The 23,843-nt window shown below is 35.2% G+C and overlaps 2 protein-coding genes across 3 annotated transcripts in view; both read left to right on the top strand.

Moving 5' to 3' along the window:
- Positions 1-23,843, top strand: part of LOC144432887 (single-minded homolog 1-like) — a 207,512-nt gene that overhangs the window by 99,138 nt on the left and 84,531 nt on the right. Inside the window, exon 1 of one of the 2 annotated variants that reach the window (XM_078121188.1) lies at positions 17,034-17,085. The exons of the other annotated variant lie outside the window; for it this stretch is intronic. The gene's annotated coding sequence lies outside the window, so the exon portion shown is untranslated. Of the gene's footprint in view, positions 1-17,033; positions 17,086-23,843 lie in introns of those variants that run through there. 2 annotated transcript variants of the gene reach the window in all.
- On the top strand, positions 1,114-12,996 carry LOC144432877 (small ribosomal subunit protein uS15m-like). The gene is made up of 7 exons (XM_078121174.1): positions 1,114-1,415; positions 2,450-2,530; positions 3,431-3,512; positions 4,924-4,972; positions 6,317-6,398; positions 11,536-11,594; positions 12,431-12,996. The coding sequence occupies exons 1-7, from the start codon at positions 1,214-1,216 to the stop codon at positions 12,719-12,721; spliced, it is 846 nt and encodes a 281-aa protein (XP_077977300.1). The 5' UTR covers positions 1,114-1,213; the 3' UTR covers positions 12,722-12,996.

The following is a 23,843-nucleotide window of genomic DNA, read 5'->3' as shown; positions in this document are numbered from 1 at the left end:
CTTGCTACATTTTGTCTAAGTGAAATGAATCGTTTAAATGTACTCAGTTCAACTATGGCGCCAATGTTTTGATGTCTACATTTGTAGTCTTCATAGTGTAAGTTAGTTCATTTCTTCATATGATTTCATAGACAGAATGTACCAAGAAAAGAGCTAAGAACTGAATTCGTTCAGTCTTGCAATCTGTATTATGTGCATTTCGTATTGGTGCATTGTGGTTGTATCAAACAAGGTCGCGTCTGCCAGTGACCTGGGTCTGTGAGCTCTACGGGGTAGACCATTTGATTTCCGGGGGAGACAACTTGTCGCAGATTGAGAGAAATGTTACATATCTACTCGATACTGTGGTTTTAATATTGTTTCTGAGAACAAACTGAAAGTTTCTATACTATATTTAAACTTAAGTGAGGGCGACCCAACTGTGTGGATGTGTCTCTCCTGTTTACTACAGGCAGATTTTAGAATGTCCTAAACGAAAGGATTTTTCAATACGAACGAAGAGGGCGTTACAGCAGCCGAGAAAACTGGTAGCAAACAAACAGAAATAAGGTCAGTCGAGGTGACCTTCACGAGTATAAAGTTGGCGTCAGATTCAGATTCAGATTCAGCTAGCGTCATATTGAGCGTCAGATTCAGCGTCAGATAGCGTCAGATCCGAAGACACCCGACGGACTCAATCAAACATGAAATAATACTGTTGAGACTACAGGGAAATATTCCGCTTCACAGCCTTTTGATTGAAGTTGGAATGTCTCTGCTTGCACAATTTTTATTTGGGAAAAATATGTGAAATAGAGTTGAAATACTTGCAACCGAGACATTGATAGCCCCAAGTTCAGTCACTGTATGTTCGTTGGTTGATACGTTTTGCCAATAATGTACATGGTGTCAGTAAAAGCTAAGTTTACGTATACTAATATGTTGTCATTTTTAAAAATTTGAATTTAAAATTTAAAAATTGTGCAAGCAGAGACATTCCATCTTCCATCAAAAGGTTGTGAAGCAGAATCTTTCCCTGTAGTCTCAACTGTATTATTTCAGTTTTGATTGAGTCCGTCGGGTGTCTTCGGATCTGACGCTATCTGACGCTGAATCTGACGCTCAATATGACGCTAGCTGAATCTGAATCTGAATCTGACGCCAACTTTATACTCGTGTGACCTTCAGCATGTGTTAGGTACAATTTTACTTTATTTGCTCAAATTCAAGAAGAATGTTTGTAGTTCGTCGTGTCGTAGGCAACGGTACAAGTCTCACTCCTCAAAAACAACCTTTTGATAAGACAGTTTACGATCTCCTCACACATTTTAGTCGATCATGTCGTATGACATCGAAAGTGCGACTAAGTCATTCGACATGTTCGGGTTCATCGATTGTTTTCTCCACTGATGGCAAGAACTCAAGCGAACAGAATGGTAAGTTCACTCTGAATGTAAAGTCTATCGATATTTTCTCACCTGTGAAGGTGTATTTCATCATGCAATTGGTGGTAGGATAGAAGCAATTTTGAGTGAACCTCACAGTTTCCTTTATTTGTTGGATTTTTCAGAATGATGAGTGCCCCCCCCCCCCCAAATTATTTTGTCTATGGAAGGAGCCATGGTGAAGCCTTGAACTCCACTAAAAGCAATTAAGCTATAGAGCGAGTAATATTTGAATCCAGAGCTGGTAAATAAGTCAAAGCAGAAACTAAAAGGTTCCTTAAAATTAAGTTTATGTTCCACATCATGTGTTTACTGGTAACTAATAGGTATGTTTATAGGGTCAGCTTGTACTAGCAAGTGATAAGAATTAAAAAAAAAGAATACTAGAAAAAACATTTATCAAGTGATACTAGATAGGATAGTAAGATTTGTTCATTCTATGTTTTAGTAGTACTTCTATGTAAAGTCAACACATCTCCATAGCCTTCCAATTTGTTCAGTAACCCTCTACTCCTCTAAATAAGTCACTTCTTCTACATGTAGTTCTATCCCTACAAACCTTGGACAGCAATAAGTGTCACTCATCAAAATACATTAAACACATATTTCCAAATAGAAGAACTCTGTTTTCAGTTCAGGAATATATGACTATTGGTCACCATCCTTGGGTTACCACTCTGTGCAATTGGTAGCCCACTAGGATTACCAAAGAAAAAAAGTTAATTTTGAGCCCTATCAGTGTCATTTTTTGGGGGGTAGAAATTTGCTGTTTCACATGTAATTAATAATAGCAGAACCCAATTCTGAGTTGTAGTAAGTTCCAGTGTGGGTTCATACATGTAGGTGTATTGTATTTGCACTTATGCTTGCAGTGGTTTTCTGATGCACTTTCACTCGCTACATGTAGCTCATGAAAATATGGCCACTATACAAGCACTCTTGCAAATAGTACTGCAACAGTGCAAGTATCCCACACTTGTAACTCACCTGTTTTGAGGTTATTCATAATATTTCTATCTTCACAGATAATACTATGTTGCCAATGAAATATATCCACAGAACATATGCTACAAGGAGGGGAATGCAACCAAGGAAACCTGATAAAGGTAAATCGTATTTATTTCCAATTTTTTAAAGTAAAATTAAGCTGTTTTAACTAGCTATTGCTAAAATTTGATCACTGGAATTATGTCATAAGTGATATTCTACTGGAATGATGATCTTGTGTATTGTTTGAATATTTCAATTATTCACCTTTAGAGTTCCATCAGTACAGAACTCAACCCAGTGGTAGAACCTGAAGAATAACTCCTAACAATGCAGATAGTGTCATTGAAACTTAACTATCTTGACTTCACTGAATCAGACTCTATAAGTCAAATTTGCTTTATGTCTTTAGAAATGAGAACACACAAATGCAAAAGAAAAAAATCCTGGTTTTTAAACCATCCCTAATGTATTTGCTGACTTGTATCATTATGTATGACAGCTATCAGTCATTATACTCTTTTCCTTTGGTGTACTCGAATAGAAGCTATATAGATTTTTATAAAATTCCAGTATTACAACCCAACATTTCTGTTAACAATGTTTCAAAACTGTAAAACAAAAACCCTGTCATGTGCACATATATTTGAGCATATTTCATTCTTTAATTCAGTATTCAACTAACATCTATAATACAAATTATCATAATACATAATTATATAATCACGTCCCCATGTATTGCTATGGAGAAATCGCAAGCTCGGTTGTACGGCTCACAGGCAATCCTAAAGTCGAACCCGTTCCAGTGCATGTCCTCGTTCCTCAAAACCCATACCCAGGCTGTTAAGATTATTATAGACTAAAATTTACTGGTTAAAGAATATTTATATCTAGGGAATTAAAAGACACACTTTACCTCTCATTTTACATAAAAATTCAGTACCACATTAGCATGATGTGTATATCAATTGATAATATGTTTGTTAATAAAAATGTTGAATTTAAACTTTTATTTCCAGTAATTGATGGAGCTTTCAAAGACTTTGATTTGGATCCTACAATGTTTAAACTTGGTTTTGAAGACATAGAAGAACTCAAGGAGTAAGTAGATATCCAATCTCCATACATTTACATGTACTTTGTAATCGGGATACCATCCTTAGGTAGCTTACAACAACAATTTCATTACTCCAAGGATTCTACCAATGCTCCCATTTTCCTGTCAAAGTTAAATACAACTGCTGACTTCAGACCATGGACGAACAAAAGTTGTTACAAACAGGGAAAGTAAACAAATGGATTGGATTAATAACACTTTGCGTGCAGCATGTTGGAACAGCAGACACACCATGGTTTGATAAGAACAGTTATATGGCCTCTTTATGTGTACATGAAATGGCAGGGAAACTTGAAATTTATTTGTGACCTTCACGTGAACTCCTATGTAAAGTGGCCCTGAAATAAAACTGTTCTTATCAAATGATGGAATGTGATAACAAGTCTCTATACTTCATATATACATGCTGTGCCAAGTGTTATTAATCCAATTCAGTTGTTCACTTTCCCTGTTTGTAACAGGTTCTGTATGTCCACAGTCTGATGTTGGCATTTCTATAACAATGAGGTTGATGGTGCTTGACACAACTTTTTGTATGATTAGTATGATTTTTGCAGCTTTTTGAAACATCTTAGTAAACTTCCAAATGTTGAAAAATAATTTCCTGCCATTAGTACATCAGCAGGTGAATATTGCAACACATATGTGAAATATTTACGTAATTTTGGCTACCATTGTACAAATTGGAAGAGCTCTTCAATATCATTGGCACAGATACCCCACCACTGACATTGGTATTTGCATAGTCAGTGTTAAAGATATGGTGAATAATTCTTTAGGCCTAAAAAAAATTGTTTGGTTCTAATTATCTGACCCCATCTATTTTTTCACTGCTGACCCTAAACTCCTTTTTTTTACATATTCGGGGAAAAAATAATAAATTCGCAAAAACTGTGAAGTCCCACAAGAAATAGTGGATTCAGTAACTGACATCAACTTGAAAAGATAATATAAAATTGTTTTGTAATGGCTGTACATTTGATGGGGAGAAAAACCAATAACACAGAGACCATATGGAAAAGAACGGAAATCACAACTACCTGAACTAGGCACACATAAAAAAAAAATTACCTACCCCCCACCTATTCTAAAATTGAGCGTAATCGAAAGCACACAATTTGTTTAGGGCTTAAAGTAAAACTATTTAAAACAATTTGGAACTTACAAAGAAAATTATGCACTCATATTTCATGAAGATGGATGTTAAATCCACTGAGAGAGATCATCTGTGGTAAAATGAGAGAGATAAATGAAAATGTGTAAGTACAAAAACAGAAAGCCATGATATATGTACAATATTTATTTTTCATTTATTTGAATACAGTTTGTAATTTTGATTATGTACATTACTCCACTCATTACACCGTGTTCTACTTTTCTCTTTCTTCTTTCCAGTGCTGATGAGAAAGTGAAGAAAATATTTTCATTAGAATATGCTAGCAGGGTAAGTCATCTCACAAAGAAATAGGATATACAGTTATACTATTTCACAATATCATATACAGTCTATTTCACAATACCATGCAGCTTTTCTGTTTGATACAGCCATACAGAAACCATCAAAAAAGTGCATATGGCACACTTCAATAGCAAGATTGCATTTGTTGCTGCATTTAGTCAAAATCAAATAAACCATTTAAATGTATTACAACTCCATGCAGATATTTGGGTGCCAATGTTTTTTCTTAGTATCAAATACCCATGAAGTTAAGAACGCATACATGTCCTTTGCAGTGTTAATTTGATGTCTGTATGGTGGCATGTGTAGTTCATTTCATTTAGACAAAATGTAACAAAAAACTGTACTCATTCAATCTTGCTATTTTAAAGTCCAGTTTCTGCATGGTTGTATCAAACAGAAAAGCTGCATGGTATTGTGAAATAGACTGTAAATATCCTACCTACACTGTGAAACTGGAAATCCAATAACACCTTCTGATTTTGTTTTATGTAGTTAATTCCTTACACTTTTCTGATATTTGGCTGATAAATAGACAGCATTTTAAAAATCGTGGATAACAATTATTGTTTTGCTGTAAATTTTGAAAGAGATAACCAAAACTTGAAGATTATGATGTAAAATTTATCATATTTGGTAAGAAAATAAAAACCTAACATAGACCAGGTGTTCAACTTGAGTCAGCTCTGCTCTGCACTGTACTGTGAGATATGTCATGTCACACTCTGCCCTCAACAGTCTTGCTCTTGATAATCTTTATGACCCAGATATGGGTTTTGCAGACCGAGGTTGCACGACAGAAGGGCCTGACTTTAGGAGGGCCCATAAGCAGTACTACAGAGGTCTGCAAAACCCATATCCGGATCATAATGGTTTTATCATATACCCCATGTAGTGGCATGGAAACATTATTTGAATCACATAATCACATAAATTGGCACTGAAATATTATTTTATTTGCAGAAACGTAAAAATAGTGAAGAAATTTACAATGCCAAATCACTGAGTGAACGGATATCGATGAGGGCTCCACTTGCCATATTTGGGCAAAGTGTGCTGGGCCGTGATACAGAAAATTATTGCCAGGGTTCAGTGTGCATGCTGTCCATTGAATTATATTGGGTATATATTGAGTATATGATAAAAGTGTATATGGCTCCCAGTGCAGTGTACATGTACTTTACAAATTATTTGATCACAAAGTACATAATGATTGTCAGTTTCAAGATATTCTGAATCACTCAGTTCTTATTAATGAAGATCTTAAAATAACCAGAAAGAGCAATGTGTTATGAATTCCAATCACTTTTTGTTTTGTCTTTACTACAGCAAGAGGTACAATTCAAGAAAGGTACAATGTTAGTTGACAAAGTCAGAGAAGATGAATTCAAACCTTCACATGAAGCAAAAAGTAAGTGATTTTTACATGTACAATCATAGAAACATTTATAATTTGTGAAACTTGTCTGAATATGACGACATGTGTCCATTTACATTCATCAAATTGTGGGTCATTTCATGTTTGAAGCTCAAACTTGATGTAAATAAGCTATTGGCAGCTACACATACAAAATCGTCATTGATCACCACAATTTTGACAATAGAATTCAATACAAATTACAGTACTTCTTCATATCAGATGTGAGTCATACCACCCAATGACAGGGGTGAACAAATCATTTTGTGAACTGGTGGTCCCCGGACCAGTGCCTTAAAAAATCCAGTGGTCCTGCTGAAGGAATTAGTGGTCCAAGGTCCCGTTAATGTGAAACATTAAATCTTACCTATGAATCTGTATATTCAGATGACTTTTTAACATAGTTATTAACAGTAAGGTACTGGTCTGATGGACCAGACAAGGTAAAATTTGTGTGGTCCACCCAAAAAAAAATCACTAGTCCTAGACCCAGTACCAGTGGATTTGTTCACCCCTGAATGATATATGTGAAGTACATGTAATGTGTGCATTTATCAGTTTTGAATACATGTATGCATAGTTCTTACTTAAATATGATCATATGTTAACAATCTATGGAAGCCACCGACAACCAACCACAAACTATAAACTATAACTGCAAATCGTATTCATTGGAACAATTTAATTCAGGTATATCTCCATTAACTTCTGATAATAACCCAAAGCAATTCTTTTCAACTTTTCACTTAAATATTAGATCACTTTCAAAGCATTATGATGAGCTTGTTTCCTTTTTATGCAATATACATCATGATTTTTCTGTAATTGCATTGACTGAGACATGGTTGCACAACAATGACTGTTCCCTTTTCACGCTCCCATGCTACAAAATTATCACATGCAACCGCGTACATACCAAAGGTGGGGGAACAGCATTATACATTCACAATTAATTGTATTTTTCGCAAATTAACACCTTTAGAATCCAACATTCAGAATCATTATTCATCGAAGTTGGCATAAACAAAGAAAGTGTGATAATTGGTGTAATTTATAGGAAACCAAACACACCAGTTCAAGAATTTCTTGACAGCTTAGAAATCTGCCTTGAGTCTATTTCCTCTAAAAACAAAAAATGCATTATAATGGGCGATGTTAACATCGACACGAGTCAAAAGAATACCCTAATTGCAAATTATACTTCTATTCTGAACAGCTACAATTTTGCACAATTGATAGACACTCCCACCAGATCAACTGTATCCAGTAGCACGACAATTGATCACGTGATAAGTAATATAACTGATTATTTTATTGAATGTGGTAGCATCCACACCGACATCAGCGACCATTTCCCAGTCTTTGCACACATCAAACACTTTGAGCATGTCTTCAATAGTAACAATACTTTCTCCAAATGTGATTTTTCTAAATATGACAGACAGGCCTTTCTATCTGATCTTAGTAACATCTCTTGGCAGTCAGTTTATGACTGTGATGACCCAAACATAGCATACACCATATTCTGTGATATCTTCTGTCGTCTCACTTCAAAACATGCTCCTACAAAACAGTGCAAAACCAAAAATCGAGGATTTCGTAAACCCTGGATATCAAAAGGGTTACACATTTCTATTCGCACAAAAAACAAGTTATTTTCAAAAGTAAAGCGGTGCCCGAACGATTTAGAACGTTTTAATAGTTACAATGTATATCGTAACCTTCTGACAAAACTGCTTAAACTAGCAAAGAAACGTTACTATTATAGAGAAATTTTGTCAGCAACAGGCAATACAAACAAATTATGGAAAACAATCAACGACATGTTAAACAAAAAACAAAGCCAGATGTCATCCCCAAAACAAATAAGAGCATGTAACAATACAGACACAATTTTAACAGAAAATGGTGATATTGCTGAAACTTTTAATAATTTTTTCACCAACATTGGGCCATGTCTTGCTGCAAAAATAAATTCCACCAATAATTTTGCTGGTTATCTCACTGATAACTATCCAAACTCAATTTTTTTCCACCCAGTAACTGAAAATGACGTCGCTAAAACAGATTAATCGTCTTGATTCAAGGAAAGCTATGGGTCTCGATCATATACACCCCAAACTCGTCATTGACTCTGTTCATTTCATCTCACCACCACTAACTCACATTATTAACCGTTCTTTTCTTGAAGGCGTTTTTCCAGAGCCCCTAAAATTTGCAAAAGTTACACCCATCTACAAAAATGGATCAGTACTTGAAGTAAGCAACTACAGACCAATATCTGTGTTGCCTATTCTCAGCAAAGTTTTCGAATCCCTTGTTCAGAGTCAATTAACTGTTTTTCTTGAAAAGTATAACATTCTACTAAATACTCAGTATGGATTTCGTAAAATGCATAGCACTAAGCTTGCCTTAATTGATCTAGTTTCCGATATCTCAGACAAAATGGACAAAGGTTTTGTTACATTTGGTGTTTTTATTGACCTTAAAAAAGCCTTTGATACCATTGACCATAACATTCTAATAAACAAACTTTTTCACTATGGAATAAGAGGCCTTCCACTCCGTTGGTTCAAAAGTTATCTGGAAAATCGTCAACAAGTTGTTCAAATAAATGGCACAACCTCTTCACCAAGACAGGTGAATTGTGGTATACCACAAGGATCTATCTTGGGACCTCTTCTTTTTCTGATCTATATTAATGATATTAACAAATCTACCAACGCTTTCAATATTCGTCTTTTTGCTGATGATACAAATCTATTTCAACACTTTTCGTCCCCAAATGTAAACCTTTTCGATCAAAACCAGTCTCTTGACCAGGTATACCTCTGGTGTAATGCAAATAAGCTTACAATTAATACAGACAAAACAAACTACCGGAGTTTTCCGAAAACTAGCCCTGGGCCACTATTCGGAAAATTGGCAAATTCGGAACCACAACAGAGGAACTAAATAGAAGCCCAGGGCGATTATTTGGCAGTGTTTTAATCAAGCCAAAAAAATGCATTCGTCCACTCTCGCAGAGTAGGTATTGCCCAGATTTGCAATCTTGGGTTTTACCTATCCGAGAGTAAAGAAGTCACAGTACGAAAAATCCTCCGTTGTACTGCACTTGACTACACTATTACCGAGTAAGTGTGGTACCCTCATATTTAACATGTTGAAACTCAAACCAAACGGCCCTTTTCAGGGCCACCACATACTCCAAAAAGAGAACTACCATTACCGAGCCACCGGCCAGCATTTTGTTGTCTGTCATCACTGTACGATCGTTTTATGATTGGGAAATTAAAAGTATTTTTTCCCTTGGAGACAAAAAACTACCAAACAAACCATCCCCACTCAATCCATGCTGTAAATCTCCATGAACTCATTTATACATGACATTACACATTACATCAACTCTCACTTTATGTTAAATTCACTTTGTGTTCCCACTCGTAATGTAACATGCAAATTACCCTGACCTATTTTTAGACGCAGTGTGTCATTGACAGTGACGTCTGCGGATCATCCTGAGTCATCTGCCGGCTTGATGATCGATGTCAGCACAAAAGTGTCTGTACCTACCTTCACGGTCACATTCTTCTCGTGGAAAAAACGTCCATTTTTTATTGGCACTCTAAGTTTATGGTTTTTTCAACTGAACATTCGAACTAAATAAAAACTAACGTTACCAATATAACAAGGCAAAATTCTTGCTGTAGTGAATCTGAAAAACCAAATAGACGCCCACTCGCCAAATAATCGCCCATGGACGACTTTACGGATGGGCTTGTTTTCGGAAAACTCCGGTATATGCTTATAAAAACGCCCCGGAAAATTCTCAACTTTGAAGGTCGCCTTTATATTGGAAACAAACCTATTGAAAGAGTATCATCAGCAATATATCTAGGTGTCTCAATCGATTCCTTCCTAAATTGGAAGTCTCATATCGAAAAAGTGTGTAACGTAATCAATCCTAAGGTTGGAATCATTTCTCGTATTCGTCACTATGTGCCAAGATCTGTTCTCATACTCCTTTACAACACTTTAATTCTACCTCATCTTAGCTATTGCGTGGAAGTGTGGGGAAACACCTTCCCAACAGCACTACACCCCCTCCTTCGTCTACAAAAAAAGCTTGTCCGCTTCATAACTTTCTCAGATTACCATGCCCATTCTACTCCTCTCTTTCATCAACTTAAAATTCTTGATATTTACAAACTCTGTAGTCTTCAAACTTGCATTTTCATCTTCGATTTAATACACAATCGCTATATTCACAATCTTGAGCATTACTTCGAAGTTCATTTGACCCATAACTATCCAACCAAAGCAAGATCCAATGCAAATTTACCAATCCCTAAGGCCAACTTGACACAAACTCAGTATAATTTTAACTACGCAGCAGTCAAGGCATGGAACGCAGTACCCCTACCAATTAAATCGCTTCACAGTCGGGAAAAATTTAAGTCTGAATTAAAACAGTTTTTATTCAGTTAGTGACATTCCATATACATGTATATAGCCCATTTATTTATTTGTGACAGCAGTGATTTGTAAAATTTGTACAACTTTAGTTTATTAATATTTAGTGTGTGTATGAATGTATGATTGGTTTGTTTTTTCTATGAGTGAGTGTGATGCGTGTGTATATAAAGAACATTTGTTATGTATATATTTATTTTTATAACAGTGTAACCAGCAATACATTATATTAAGCATGTCAGTCAGGGCCTTGGGCCTCGATTAGTTCAGAAAGAACTACTGTCCTTGGTCCTCACCAGAATTTTATTTTGTCCCTAGACGTTGTATTTTTTTCTCTCTTTCATTTCTATATATTTATTCAATATCTGTATAATCTGTATAAGTTCTGGTGAAATAAATTTCAATTCAATTCAATTCAATTCATCATAGCATAGAATGGCAGGAACAAGTAACAGTTTGGAGAAAAAGTTCCGTAGAACATGGTGATTTAGGTTTTTGATCTGCCCAGTTTGACATCACATAGTGACAGGTGAAGATTTGTATGTATTTATGTCATAAACCTGGATTTACAATGACTTTTCTGGAATGCTATACTTATGTTTTTAGGCGACATCTATGATATATTAACAGTAACCTATTCTTCTGTATTTTTCTACAGTTGCAATCCTAACAGTAAAGATAAGGAACTTAGCAGAACATATGAAAGAAAATAAGAAGGTAAGTAATCTGTCTCCATAGAATCACAATTATTCCCAGCATAGGTACACAGTAACTATTTCAAAGTCTGGAACAATATGTACATGTATATATGCTTGTCATACTGGATTCCTAAGATCTTAATTTTAATGAAATATTCAATTCATATTAATATATTATAAAACTTTTCAATTTCGAATGCAAACAGTTTTAGTAAGCTGTGTCTACAGCTTTCATCATATATACTACATTAATATAGCTAATACCACACAGTTTAACTTGCATAGAATTATTACATTCATAACCATTGATAACCGTTGATGGTGTTAATCCATACACACTTACCTAACAATGCACACAGTGATATATAGTGATAATACATCTATTATCAGTCATCAGATATTATATTATCCCACCATTTCAGTATTGTGATGCATTTCAGTAGTGTAAAGCTTTGTAGACTCTTTAGAGGGTTACTCCCAGTACATGTAATCCTGAAATGTCAGATATTTTCAACTTTTGTGGACTAAAGACATTTTATCTGAATAAGTTTATGTGTGTTTGAATTTGTGTGCATGTGTTTATTTTGATTAGAAAAAGGTATCAAAACTGTGTCTGTCTGTCTGTCTGTTTGTCTGTGTGTGTGTGTGTGTTACAGAAAAAGTTACGATGTCATTATGTGTTGATGTTGATACCAATGATACATACATGTAAACATTACAGTGATGCTGGTGAAGAATTTTGCAAAAATTGATTATGGATTACATAATATCATTATACTGATGTCGATAACACTGATTTCAATGATTAGCATAACAATTAAATTATGCTAATAACTTACATCCTATTGTTTTCAGGATAAAGTGAATAAGAGGAGATTATATATAATGATTGACAGACGAAACCAACTACTGGGTTACCTTAGAAGAAATAACTACGATAGATTTAAATGGCTACTTGAAGAACTAGGGATTCAATACTCGGTACCCCCTATACAGATTATTAGAGTAACAAAACGACAACTAGAAGAGAGATCTGTAACAAGGAAAGCATACTTTGACAGAAAGAAAGCACTTTATGAATATTTCAAACAAAAAATTGATGATGCAGATGCTGAAGAAAAAGAACAGATGGAGAAGAAATCATGATGTTTAAATGAAAATGTTGACTTTTGAGTTTGTTTTGTATTCAGATATTTGATCTACCCTATTTCTTCCACATTTGGTCTGGTCCTATTGTTTGTTTTATTGTGGACTTGTCAATTTGATCAAGTATGGGGGGGGGGGGTGTTTTAGGAGACTACAAATTTCAGTTACAGCCCCAAATTTCAAACTTTAGGAAGGGACCCTTTTTGAAATACTCATCTAAGAGGAAAGGTTTCTAGACACCTTGTGATGTAGTCATTTAAATGTATGTGGTATACCAATCAATAAAACACATGTTCTTAATTAATTAATTAATTAATTAATTAAATGGTGTGAGTTGATTTGCATTTTCAGTATGTCAGTGTCATTGATCGAGTGTGATTAAAATGATGAAGGCCATATTCCTGACCAATCAACCAATTACAGTTTTCAATGGAAGTATATGTATGTAGTCCCCAAATTTATATTGGCTAGTTGAGGAAAATACAAGTTACATATTGAACAGCCTTGTCACCAAGAAGACGAACCAAGTAGTAACAAAACTTTCCTGCATGACTATTTTCTCATTCAATGAAAGAAAACATTAAAGTGGCCATATAGCTGACGACTGGGTATTTATTTTGGATTTGTAATTCTTCAGGCAACTGTACTGTGTTTTCCTACTGAAAAAAAACAACAATGTGAAACGCCATCCTTGTTTGTAACTCAATAAGATACAAAAAGTGTAAAAGTTTGCTAATGTACGTACATTAACAAATATTTTAAACAGCTTTAATGTTTTATAAAATTATTGAGTTACACAAAATGATTTCATATATGTTCTTTTACATTTTTTCAAGTATAAAAAAAACATAGTAGAATTGTTTTATGCATTATAAATCCCAAATAAATACTCATTTGTCATCAATATATAGGGGAGTTATTAGCATGTTTAACAAGAGCCACATTCAATCAAGTAACATAAACTAAAAGTCACATAAGTTATTTGGTATATATAGTTGTATGAGCTCAAAACAGAATTATGAAAATAACTGAAATAATGGCAAGTTTATACAAACTTCAAGTATTTGAAAATCATTTTATTAATATGTGAACAGATTGTCATGACAGAAGGAAAAGAAAATAAATATCACATCACATCAGCACATATTGTACAAGTGTGTTTTGCACTATAAAGCATCATAACCAAAGATCAAGACTAGATTACTTAAGTATCATATAAGAGAACTACTTTCACAAATACATACACACAATTTACATGTATAATATATACAGTCAGCAGTATTTGTAAATATGTACTGATTTGAATATTCATACTTATATTGAAATCTTACCAAAATAGACACACCACATGACAGAGGTTTGCATGCACACACTCATTGTTACAAACATACAGACAGACAGACAGACATACATACATACACACACATACATACGTACACACACATACATACATACATACATACATACATACATACATACATGCATACAGACACAGACAGGCATGCGTGCATACATACATGCATGCATACATACATACATACATACATACATACATACAGACAGGCATGCATGCGTGCATACATACATGCATGCATGCATACATACATACATACATACATACATACATACATACATACATACATACATACATACATGAGTTGTGACTTGCCTAAATGTAGACCACTTAGTCTATAAAATACACCCTTTGGTCACCATGTTCTTCTTAAATCCCTGGTATACATGTAGCATAGACTATCAGAGTGCAATCCATACCTATATTTACAGTTTATGATTCCAGCACTGGACTGTCATCATAGAGTTTGGCATTGATTTGTTGTTTAGTCAGCGAGTACATGCAAACAGATCTTAATATGTAAATATTATATTCAAACAGCTGCTACTGTATGACATCACCTCACACATCCATACGTACTAATATGTTATGTACAGTGTAATTTACACAATGTAAGACCTAATGAATTTACTCATATATGATCATTAAGATTACCTAGACCAACCAGCGACACTTGTCTTTGTTAGTCCACGGAGTTGCGATACCAACAAATAGCGCCCTCTATGACTGAATAATGAAACTCAAATTCCAGTGTACAGTAGTAATGGGTTTCAGACTGCAGTCACAATAGCAATGGGAGCGACTGGGAGAAATTATTTTAGCCAATTTTTTTCCCTTCACAGTCTCAAAAATTGATATGCCACCTAACAAGAATTGTTCGCACCCCCCCCCCCTCCACCACAACAAATTGTGTAAGGTAAAAAAACTACTGTTTTTGATGTTTTATTTTGTTGAGTGAATTAATTTTACTCGTCAGTGATATTATCTGCCTGTGTCTCAGTCATACATACTAATTCACTGTCTACCCCATTTTGCGCTTCAATTTTTTTGAGCATCCCCTCTCTCACCGCATAATATTCCATGCCCCCTCCTAATTTCCCCACAACCGCCCCCCCCCCCCCACACACACACTGTAAATCCTGACCACAGCGTTAGATATGGACGGAATTATTTATTATACTATGAGAGATAATACTGTTAGAAACATCTTCTTCCTTATAACATTACTGAGATGATACAGACTGGTACCCATGTTAAAAATATACTATGATTTCCATAAACTATGATTCTTGACCAAGGAAACGTTGAACCATCGACAATAGTCTCTCAATTCTCAATAGTTCAATGTTAATGTACACTATTTTTCTGTAATTTTAAAATTTGTGATAGCTGTATGATTTCCTGGGGTGTGATGTTTCTTTGCAAAGTGTCTTGAAATATTAGCCATGGTAGGAAAAACAAATTTAAGACGAGTTATCAAGATAATAAGTTTAATTTTATAGATTACCTGTACATTTTACACCTTAGACTGTTTCTATATCTATGTTTCGAGTCATTAATTCACAAAATATTGGATTTTCTTTCCTTTATAGATCTTTAGGTTGCTAAAATAATGTTGTTATTGTTGTTGTTGTTCTTGTTGTTGCTGTTATCGTCGTCGTCGTCGTCGTCGTCGTCGTCGTCGTCGTCGTTGTTGTTGTTGTTGTTGTTGTTGTTGTTGTTGTTGTTGTTGTTGTTGTTGTTGTAAATCTGTAGACACGTTAATTGTGAAAGGTCACAGCGCGGTGGAGTTTATAATAATAGGCCCTAGGCGATTCCAAGCAAACGGACACTCTTGGAAGGGTGTCATGTTTACCTGCATTTGAAACACATGTTCCCAATCTGTCTGACAGTAAGTTGCGTTGTTTAGTCCATCAGTGCAGAATATATCTGTAATGAAATAAATGGAGTATACTTTAAGATAACTTTACAATTGTTATAGTTGTGATTGTTGTCACTTTCAAGTTGAACGCCAACTATATTGTATGTTTTCAATACAATAAAGTGAATTTGTCCTGTTGAACATTTCTGAATTCATCAGTATACGTCATATCTCTGGTATAGAATCAACGGAAGAGGAGGGCGAATTACTTCTAAAGTCGCACTGTATGGATGCCGCAGTACCCATCGATCCAGATGTAATGAAATTATTGTCTAGTTTGTTCTTGGAAAGAGTGATTTCGTGTGAATGTCTGTACATGAGTGAGGAAAAAGTTATTTGTTGTGTACTTTTCCATAGAGTTACTCTGTTGGTAATCTGCAAAGTTCGCGGTTTAGTTGCTTTTGATTGTTCGCTTGGATCTTTGTAGTATGAGATATGCTGTGTCATGATGTGTAGCCGATATCAGGCAGTCAGTTACTTTGAACAAGAGTTTGAGTCGAAATTTTAGATTTCTTCTTCGTTCTTGTAAAGGACGGATGATCGTGTTCTTTGAACATTTTGTCATATGCTACTGCGAATGATGAATAGGCAAAATGGCTGACAAACCGGTGACGTGCGCTTCTCTGGAGTAAATTGACCACTTTGACATTGAAGTTCTCCAGTTTGGAATGTCGTTGTAACATGGCGAGGATGATATATTGAACTATATTGTAATATGTCCGGCGAGGATGATGCTGCCTATTTTTCTTAATAGCGCCATCAACGGTTAGACGTTTTCGAATGAAGACAGAAGATATAAAACTTTGATTTCATACAGATTAATGTAAAAAGTAAATTGACTGTAGTTCTGTTTCAAGGACTCAAACCCGAAATGAACTAAAATCCGTCTTTACATGACATAAGTAAGTAAATTAACGTTGACAGGTGGTCATTGAAAAGAGATTCTTTGTTTTATCATTCGCGGTGACGCTGAGGGCGCTGTGTGGCGAGAATGGCAATTTTCTACCAACCAATCGAGTTGTGGTTGCTCAAGTCGGCAGGAACAGACTGAAAAAAGAAGTCAGGCGACATCGCGGTAAACACATAAAGGTAACGTACTTTGCGATCTTTCCTTTGATTTATAATTTCTAAGTGTTGATTTTTCGTTAGTTTAGATATTTCAGCGACTGTTAGTGCCAGTACAATGACAATTATTGCGACGTACTGCATTTCTTTTCCTCTATCTAGACTCTCGGTAGTCAAGGTTCTGAAAATGGCAATGAGCTCCATTTCGTTCTGTGAGCAACAGACGATGACTTTTACTCTTCAACTGTAGAATTAATTATTATCAGAAAAAAACAAGATTTTGATATTTAATTTGACGACTTTCGTTCTCCACGCAGAAATGTTTAAAATTTATCACACAAGAAAAAAAACCCGAAAGACTTTTAGTTTAAAAAATGAAATAAAATAAAATAAAATTAGATCTGAACTGCGCTAGGCGCTTTGACGGGGAAAACAGTGAACTGGTATTTGCTTCCTCTTATTTATGTTTACTTGTCTTTTATGATCGCTTTGGAAGTCATTTTTATTTGCCGTGTTTATTATGATAGTTTTGAGATTTGATTTTTGTAATTTGTCTTCCTACAAGTTGTGCAAACAAATTTACAGAGAATGGCGAATCAACAAATATTATGGTTAGCTACAAATTCGTTCTTTTTTTCAGCTAGAATAGTAGATTGTAGAGCATTAATTTTCTGACGAGACTTCTGTTTAGATTTAGTTATAATGTGTGAAATACCTTTGGACATGTCATGAGAGATTCGTTTTATTTCTCTTGATCGCTCTATTATACTAAAATGTGTCTTTTCTCCCTGAATGCCATGGCATATACCTCGCCACCACTACCCAAGAGTTTAGGTCTTTCCCGACATAATGTCTACCACTTCACTTTCTTCACATAAATACATTAATGGTCATTTTGTTGGTTTTTTTAAACCAATTACAAACCACCGAAATGGTTTTATGCGATGACTATCATCAAATTCTAAACTCCATAGCGACTAGAAAAGTCTGTAATTGTTAATGTTATTTAGCGTTGGCGTGAACGATTTCCGTTCTCGAAAATCTTGACAAACTGTATCAACACAACCATGAAATGTACCGAGCGACGTTTATATTTTGTCGGGGAACGATCGAGTCGCGGAGGTGTAATTTCTCGTCTTTAAACGTGAACCCTGGACATTAGATGTGAATAGCATACCCAGTATCTATATATGTCTAAACGAAATGTACATTATTTTGGAACATGTTAATTTCAACACACGTGATGTCTCTGTCTTTGTACTGCCACGTTGGTACCTGGGCAAATCAAACAAAGTTTAGCATACAAATAAAAAAAATAGTATTGCCTTGGTTTAAAAGAAGATTAAACATATGTTTAAGTTAATAACCTGTCTAGAAATGGCAAAGAATATGGGTTATAAAATTCCATAAAATTGACTCCAGAATACATCTGACAAGAACTTTCGCGCAAATTCTCAGTTCTGTTAAAATTCACTGCATTTGATGAAATAACGTTTCACTGTTTCCTCTGAAAAAAATGTTTGAAGGCCAATTTTTGATGTTTTGTTCTGACCATGACGTTTGCATTCTGTATATACAGGTTATGGATAAATGTATTGGATCGAATATTCATTCACCAATATTATTTTCCATGCAAAATCAAGTTTATGCAATATCGGGAAATGACTGCTTCAAGAAATACAATGTTAATTAAAGTGAATCTGATTTGTTTGTACGACTAAATTAATATATAGAAGGGGTAGGTGTAGCCTAAAAGTGATCTATTGTCAAAAAATGTCGATAAAAAGACAGATATCAGTCGGAATTATCATGGTATTCGTCCTAAAGATTTGAGACCACTGACCTACGGTGAGATCTTGTAAAATAGTCGGACAACGGCGTCTAGGATTGGAAGCTATTTACTTCCCTCCAGTCTATAGTATGAGTGAAACGTGAAGAGAGAGAGAAAGAGAGAGAGAGAGAGAGAGAGAGAGAGAGAGAGAGAGAGAGAGAGAGAGAGAGAGAGAGAGAGAGAGAGAGAGAATGTGTCTTCATAAATATTAACAAACACTTGTTACTTTAAACTTTGTTGTGTTCAATGTAACCTTACAATAAGGAACACATACGTGTATAGATCTATTCATAAATGTAGAAAACTTTTTCTTGAAAACGCGACTGAGTTTGTACAGTAATACGTTCACTGTGTAATATTTACTTTAGGTCAGATGTTTCTACAGAATTGAACGAAGTCCTGACAACGAATCTCAGTCTACATTTGTACGAAGACGTCATCACTTGCAAAACTACGATAAAAACGAATTCTTGATTTTATTAGATTGTTGTGAAGAAGACAAAACAAATTATTAATTTAGTCGTTATTTTCTCCTCTTTTTCACATTTCTCTCGTTCTCTAGATAAACTTGTAAATAACATGATTTCCATCATTTGAATCTCCCTCTGTCTGTCTGTCTGTCTGTCTGTCTGTGTCTCTCCCTCTCTCTTTCTCTGTGTGTTCCCCCCTCTCTCCCTCTGTCTCTCTGTCTCTGTCTGTCTCTGTCTCTCTCCCTCTGTCTCTCTGTCTCTGTCTGTCTCTGTCTCTCTCCCTCTGTCTCTCTGTCTCTGTCTATCTCTGTCTCTCTCTCTGTCTGTCTATCTATCTGTCTCTGTCTCTGCCTCTATCTGTCTGTCTGTCTGTCTGTCTGTCTGTCTCTCTCTCTCTCTCTCTCTCTCTCTCTCTCTCTCTCTCTCTCTCTCTCTCTCTCTCTCTCTCTCTCTCTCTCTCTCTCTCTCTCAGAGTACACAACCCTCCCCCATTCCCATATGTGTGTGTCCATATTTCTGTTGCTCCTTGTCTCTTTCTCCCTCTTCCCATTTTGTACATGCAATGTATGTATGTATGTATGTATGTATGTATGTATGTATGTATGTATGTATGTATGTATGTATGCGCTTGTGGGATTTTTTAACGTGTCTTTATATATAATGTGTGCCTGTGTGTGTTTCAATGAATATCGTCACATATAAGTATATGTATATACAAGTCATGTAAGTAGTACATATCCTTTTGTATGATAGATAGATAGATAGATAGATAGATAGATAGATAGATAGATAGATAGATAGATAGATAGATAGATAGATAGATAGATAGATAGATAGATAGATAGGAACAATTGACACTTCAAATCGTAAAGTCTTTCCACTGTAATAAATCCAACTTTTACCATAGTGCCCTTTGCAATAGTGTAGAATGCAGTCTTGTACAGAATGAAGGAATTGATGACAAGAGAAATACAAATCCGATACGTCCTCTTGTCATCAACTGTTTTCAATTCTAGCATCGATGATTACTAAAAGATGGTCGCAAAAATTCAGACTGCACACCAGGAATTCCTATGACCCTATCACAAAACCTTGTCACTTTGACGACGGACGTCTAGAACACTTCAAAACTTTCATCGTTACTTTTACTGACATTGAAAACGAAGTTCTGGGAGATTTTGGTTCAAAGGCATCCAAAATGTTCATTTTTATACATTTTATGCAAAATGAGTCTAAATTTGGTTCATTTACTATGTATTTCTTCACTTTTTATTTCAAAATTTTGGAATGTTGCGGTAAAAAGGAGACGACCACCTCCCTCCCTACAACTGCTCGTATTTTTATAGAAGTATTTGAAACTTGATATTCGTAAACCCATTTTCGTTATGCACACACAGAATTTTTCTCTCCAAAAACCTAAAATATGAAACATAAATTATAAAAGTGGGAATAGCGACGTGAGGAAAGACTGACACGTTTGATTTTACGAAGGTACAAAATTACGCGTTCGACTGACATCCGATCGTCATTTTCGTAAACTCTGGTGACCATACCATCGAATAATGGCAGTTTACATCTGACCACCCAATAATAGCAATGGGAACTAGAACAAGGTACGTATTTACCCAACTGGTGTAGAATTTCAACAAAAAAGTGAAAAATAATGCAACACTTGGCTTTAAATGAACTTTCTGCAACTGTTTCACAAAGACAACGTTTTTTTCAATAGAAGAATCCCATGTGGACATGCGCATCGTCCCGCCGCCTTTTTCAGCCCGGGATTGCTTTGTTTGGTCGTCACAATATGGAGACCTTTAACCCCTCCGCACTACACATGTTCGGCAGAAATGTGAAAACATTTTTTTCCTCATTTTTGTAAAATGAATCATTTTCAACCTAATTTTTGGCGGGAAGTCATTAAACGAACTTATTTCTTTGATTTTGGTCGAAAATAAAGTTAAAATGCGAAAAAAAGTTACAGAAAAACAAGCATTTTTGTTCAAAAGATTTTGGTTTGAAATTGCCTGATAGTCAGTGTCCGTGTTCCGTGACAGATGTCACGTCTTGAGACTACAAAACCTGTCAATGTTATTACAGTTAGCTTCAAAGGAGGTGGAACGGGTAAACTTTGTTGTCTATGCATTGTTGACTTCTATCAGAGATGGTTTTCTTTGCTTAATCTAGCGTTCAAAATCCATGCTGAGTTGGTTGTGCAATAATGATTGCTTTAAGTCGTCGCTCCCGGGAGAACATGTCGTCAATCCCCGAGACTCTGTCAATTACGACACGCATCGTTACAGTACGAACACCTGTAGCAGCAAAGTAATGTAGAACACCGTGATAGAGAAACAAACGAAAGCCAGACAGACTATAAATTGCAACACATACATCATATTTCAAAAAGTCAAACTTTTTCACCCTCTTTTCCCACACAGCAACACAGAAGGTAACCCAAAGACAGAATCTTAACAAGTTTTTATTTAATCTAATAATATATGCACAACGGGTGTACATAGACTACAAACATGGCGATTATATCCTTAGAGGTACATTGTAAACCATGGAGAACGCTAATGCTTATATCTCAGACCTTGTTTGGTGGTCTATTTCCAATGCATAAAAAGGAAACTGACATAACTGATACCAGAAATCTACATATTTGAATCAGGAGAACCTAAATAGACACAATTTTCATAAGTAAAGATAAAGACAAAGAGAACAGACACAATCTCAAAGTCTGACTTCAATGTTAAAATCGTGATCCGGGTTTCGCGTCTTTATATAAATATAACACATATAGCTACTAATACTGTCCGTGATATGCATAAGATGGGGGTAATCTATTTCAACCTTCAATAGACACATCGAATCTACACATATCCTTGAAATGGACATGTGTTCACCCGATTGATTGGCTTGAAGGTGAATCAACTTGGAGTAAATATTGAACTACAAGTTCGATGTCCACGTGCAATGTCTTCTGGTGTCTCTGAACATCTGCCAAGGGTGTGATCGTCGAATTCTTTCATCGCATATGAATAATTTCTGGGTTTTTTTAAATTATTTGAATCATTTGGTCGATAATAGCATACTGTCGATATTACAGTCATTTTTTGAGTGTGTTTACGCTGTTTCGTTGATTTCAATTGTTCTATCTGTTCTGGTTTCCGTTTACAGTTTTCTGTTTAATGGCGCTACACGGATTAGGATTAAGAGTTTTGGGTGGGGAAACCAAAATCACAAAAGTCACAAAATCTGATCCAGAACATGAGTACATCCCTATGTAATCCCTATGGTTCTAATGATAACACAGCACTAATGCCAGAACCTGGGATTGAAACACTGGCCTTTAAAGCCCCGGTTCAAATAATGATTAGAATTAAAGCGGGAAAAACAATTGTCCGGCAGAGCTAGCTATAGAATACAGTTAGCCTAGAACAACAGAATCATCATATGAATCTAGTTAGAGATTTAGAAACGTGGGATTGAATTCTAGGTCTTTAAATTAAACTTATTAATTCGATTTAAATTCATACAATCTGTTTACGGTACAGTAGCTTTGGGTTTTTGAAATTTAAATCGGCCAGGATTGTTGTCATTTTGAAGCAAGCCAATCAGTCTTCCACCGGGGAACACTGACTGTGAAATTCTATTGTTTGATAACCATATTAATTGTAAAACCCATCTCTTTAATTCTATACGATCAAGTTGCTATAACACCCTATATTAAATAAAATGAAAAATGGTCAAACTGGCCAGAAATGAGCAAACATTTTGGGGTTATTTTGAAGATAAAATAACATTGCTATGTGTTACCCTCTTTCTGGAAAAAAAAAACAAAAAGCACGTGGTTCTCAAATATCAAAGTATATATACGTTGCTTCTGTTGAAAACACTATTAAAAATAACGGTTTGTAGCCATTTACCTGGATCTAGATTATTGTCTGTAAAAACCACATAATAATCCCTTTTTTAAAAGGTGACAACCTCGTACATCATCGATATCTCCTAAAACCCGAGTGCCACTATTATACAACACAGACATACGTCCCCGCTATGTCCAACGGAACAGTTAAAACGTGGACCTGCATATAGTAGGGACATTAGTTTTAATCGCCACCAGACGATCAAATCATATTTTTTTCTTCTGATTGTTACATTATTTACAATCTTAATAAAATTATTTATAAAAGACAAAATGGATCGATGATCAGTAATTTTATGATTTTTAGGTGTGATTAATAGTGATGGAGTAATACAACGTTTATTCAGAGATGGAGTCAGATTGTAGTTTATGAGAATATCTACAAAATTGTGCGATGTGTTTTAATAGTGTACTACTGCGGAAAAAGTACCATACATATAGTTTATTCGATATTTTTTCTGACTTGTCACGTACAAAACATGATTAGCGTGATTTTAACGTACAATGTGTGTGAACAATGATACAAAGTGGAGCAATTATTTGTAGTTTTTTTTAT

The sequence above is a fragment of the Glandiceps talaboti genome, chromosome 3 (assembly GCF_964340395.1).
Source record: "Glandiceps talaboti chromosome 3, keGlaTala1.1, whole genome shotgun sequence".
Classification (NCBI taxonomy): Eukaryota; Metazoa; Hemichordata; class Enteropneusta; family Spengelidae; genus Glandiceps; species Glandiceps talaboti.
The sequence above is the reverse complement of the archived record's forward strand: the minus strand, read 5'-3'. Positions and strand labels throughout refer to the sequence as shown.

What these genes read in the sequence shown, in the direction of transcription:
- LOC144432877 (XM_078121174.1), top strand. Translation starts at nt 1,214, where the DNA reads ATGTTTGTAGTTCGTCGTGTCGTAGGCAACGGTACAAGTCTCACTCCT. An exon ending in GAACTCAAGCGAACAGAATG is followed by an intron (nt 1,416 to 2,449) that starts GTAAGTTCACTC and finishes CTATCTTCACAG; the next exon opens with ATAATACTATGTTGCCAATG. An exon ending in CATTAGAATATGCTAGCAGG is followed by an intron (nt 4,973 to 6,316) that starts GTAAGTCATCTC and finishes TCTTTACTACAG; the next exon opens with CAAGAGGTACAATTCAAGAA.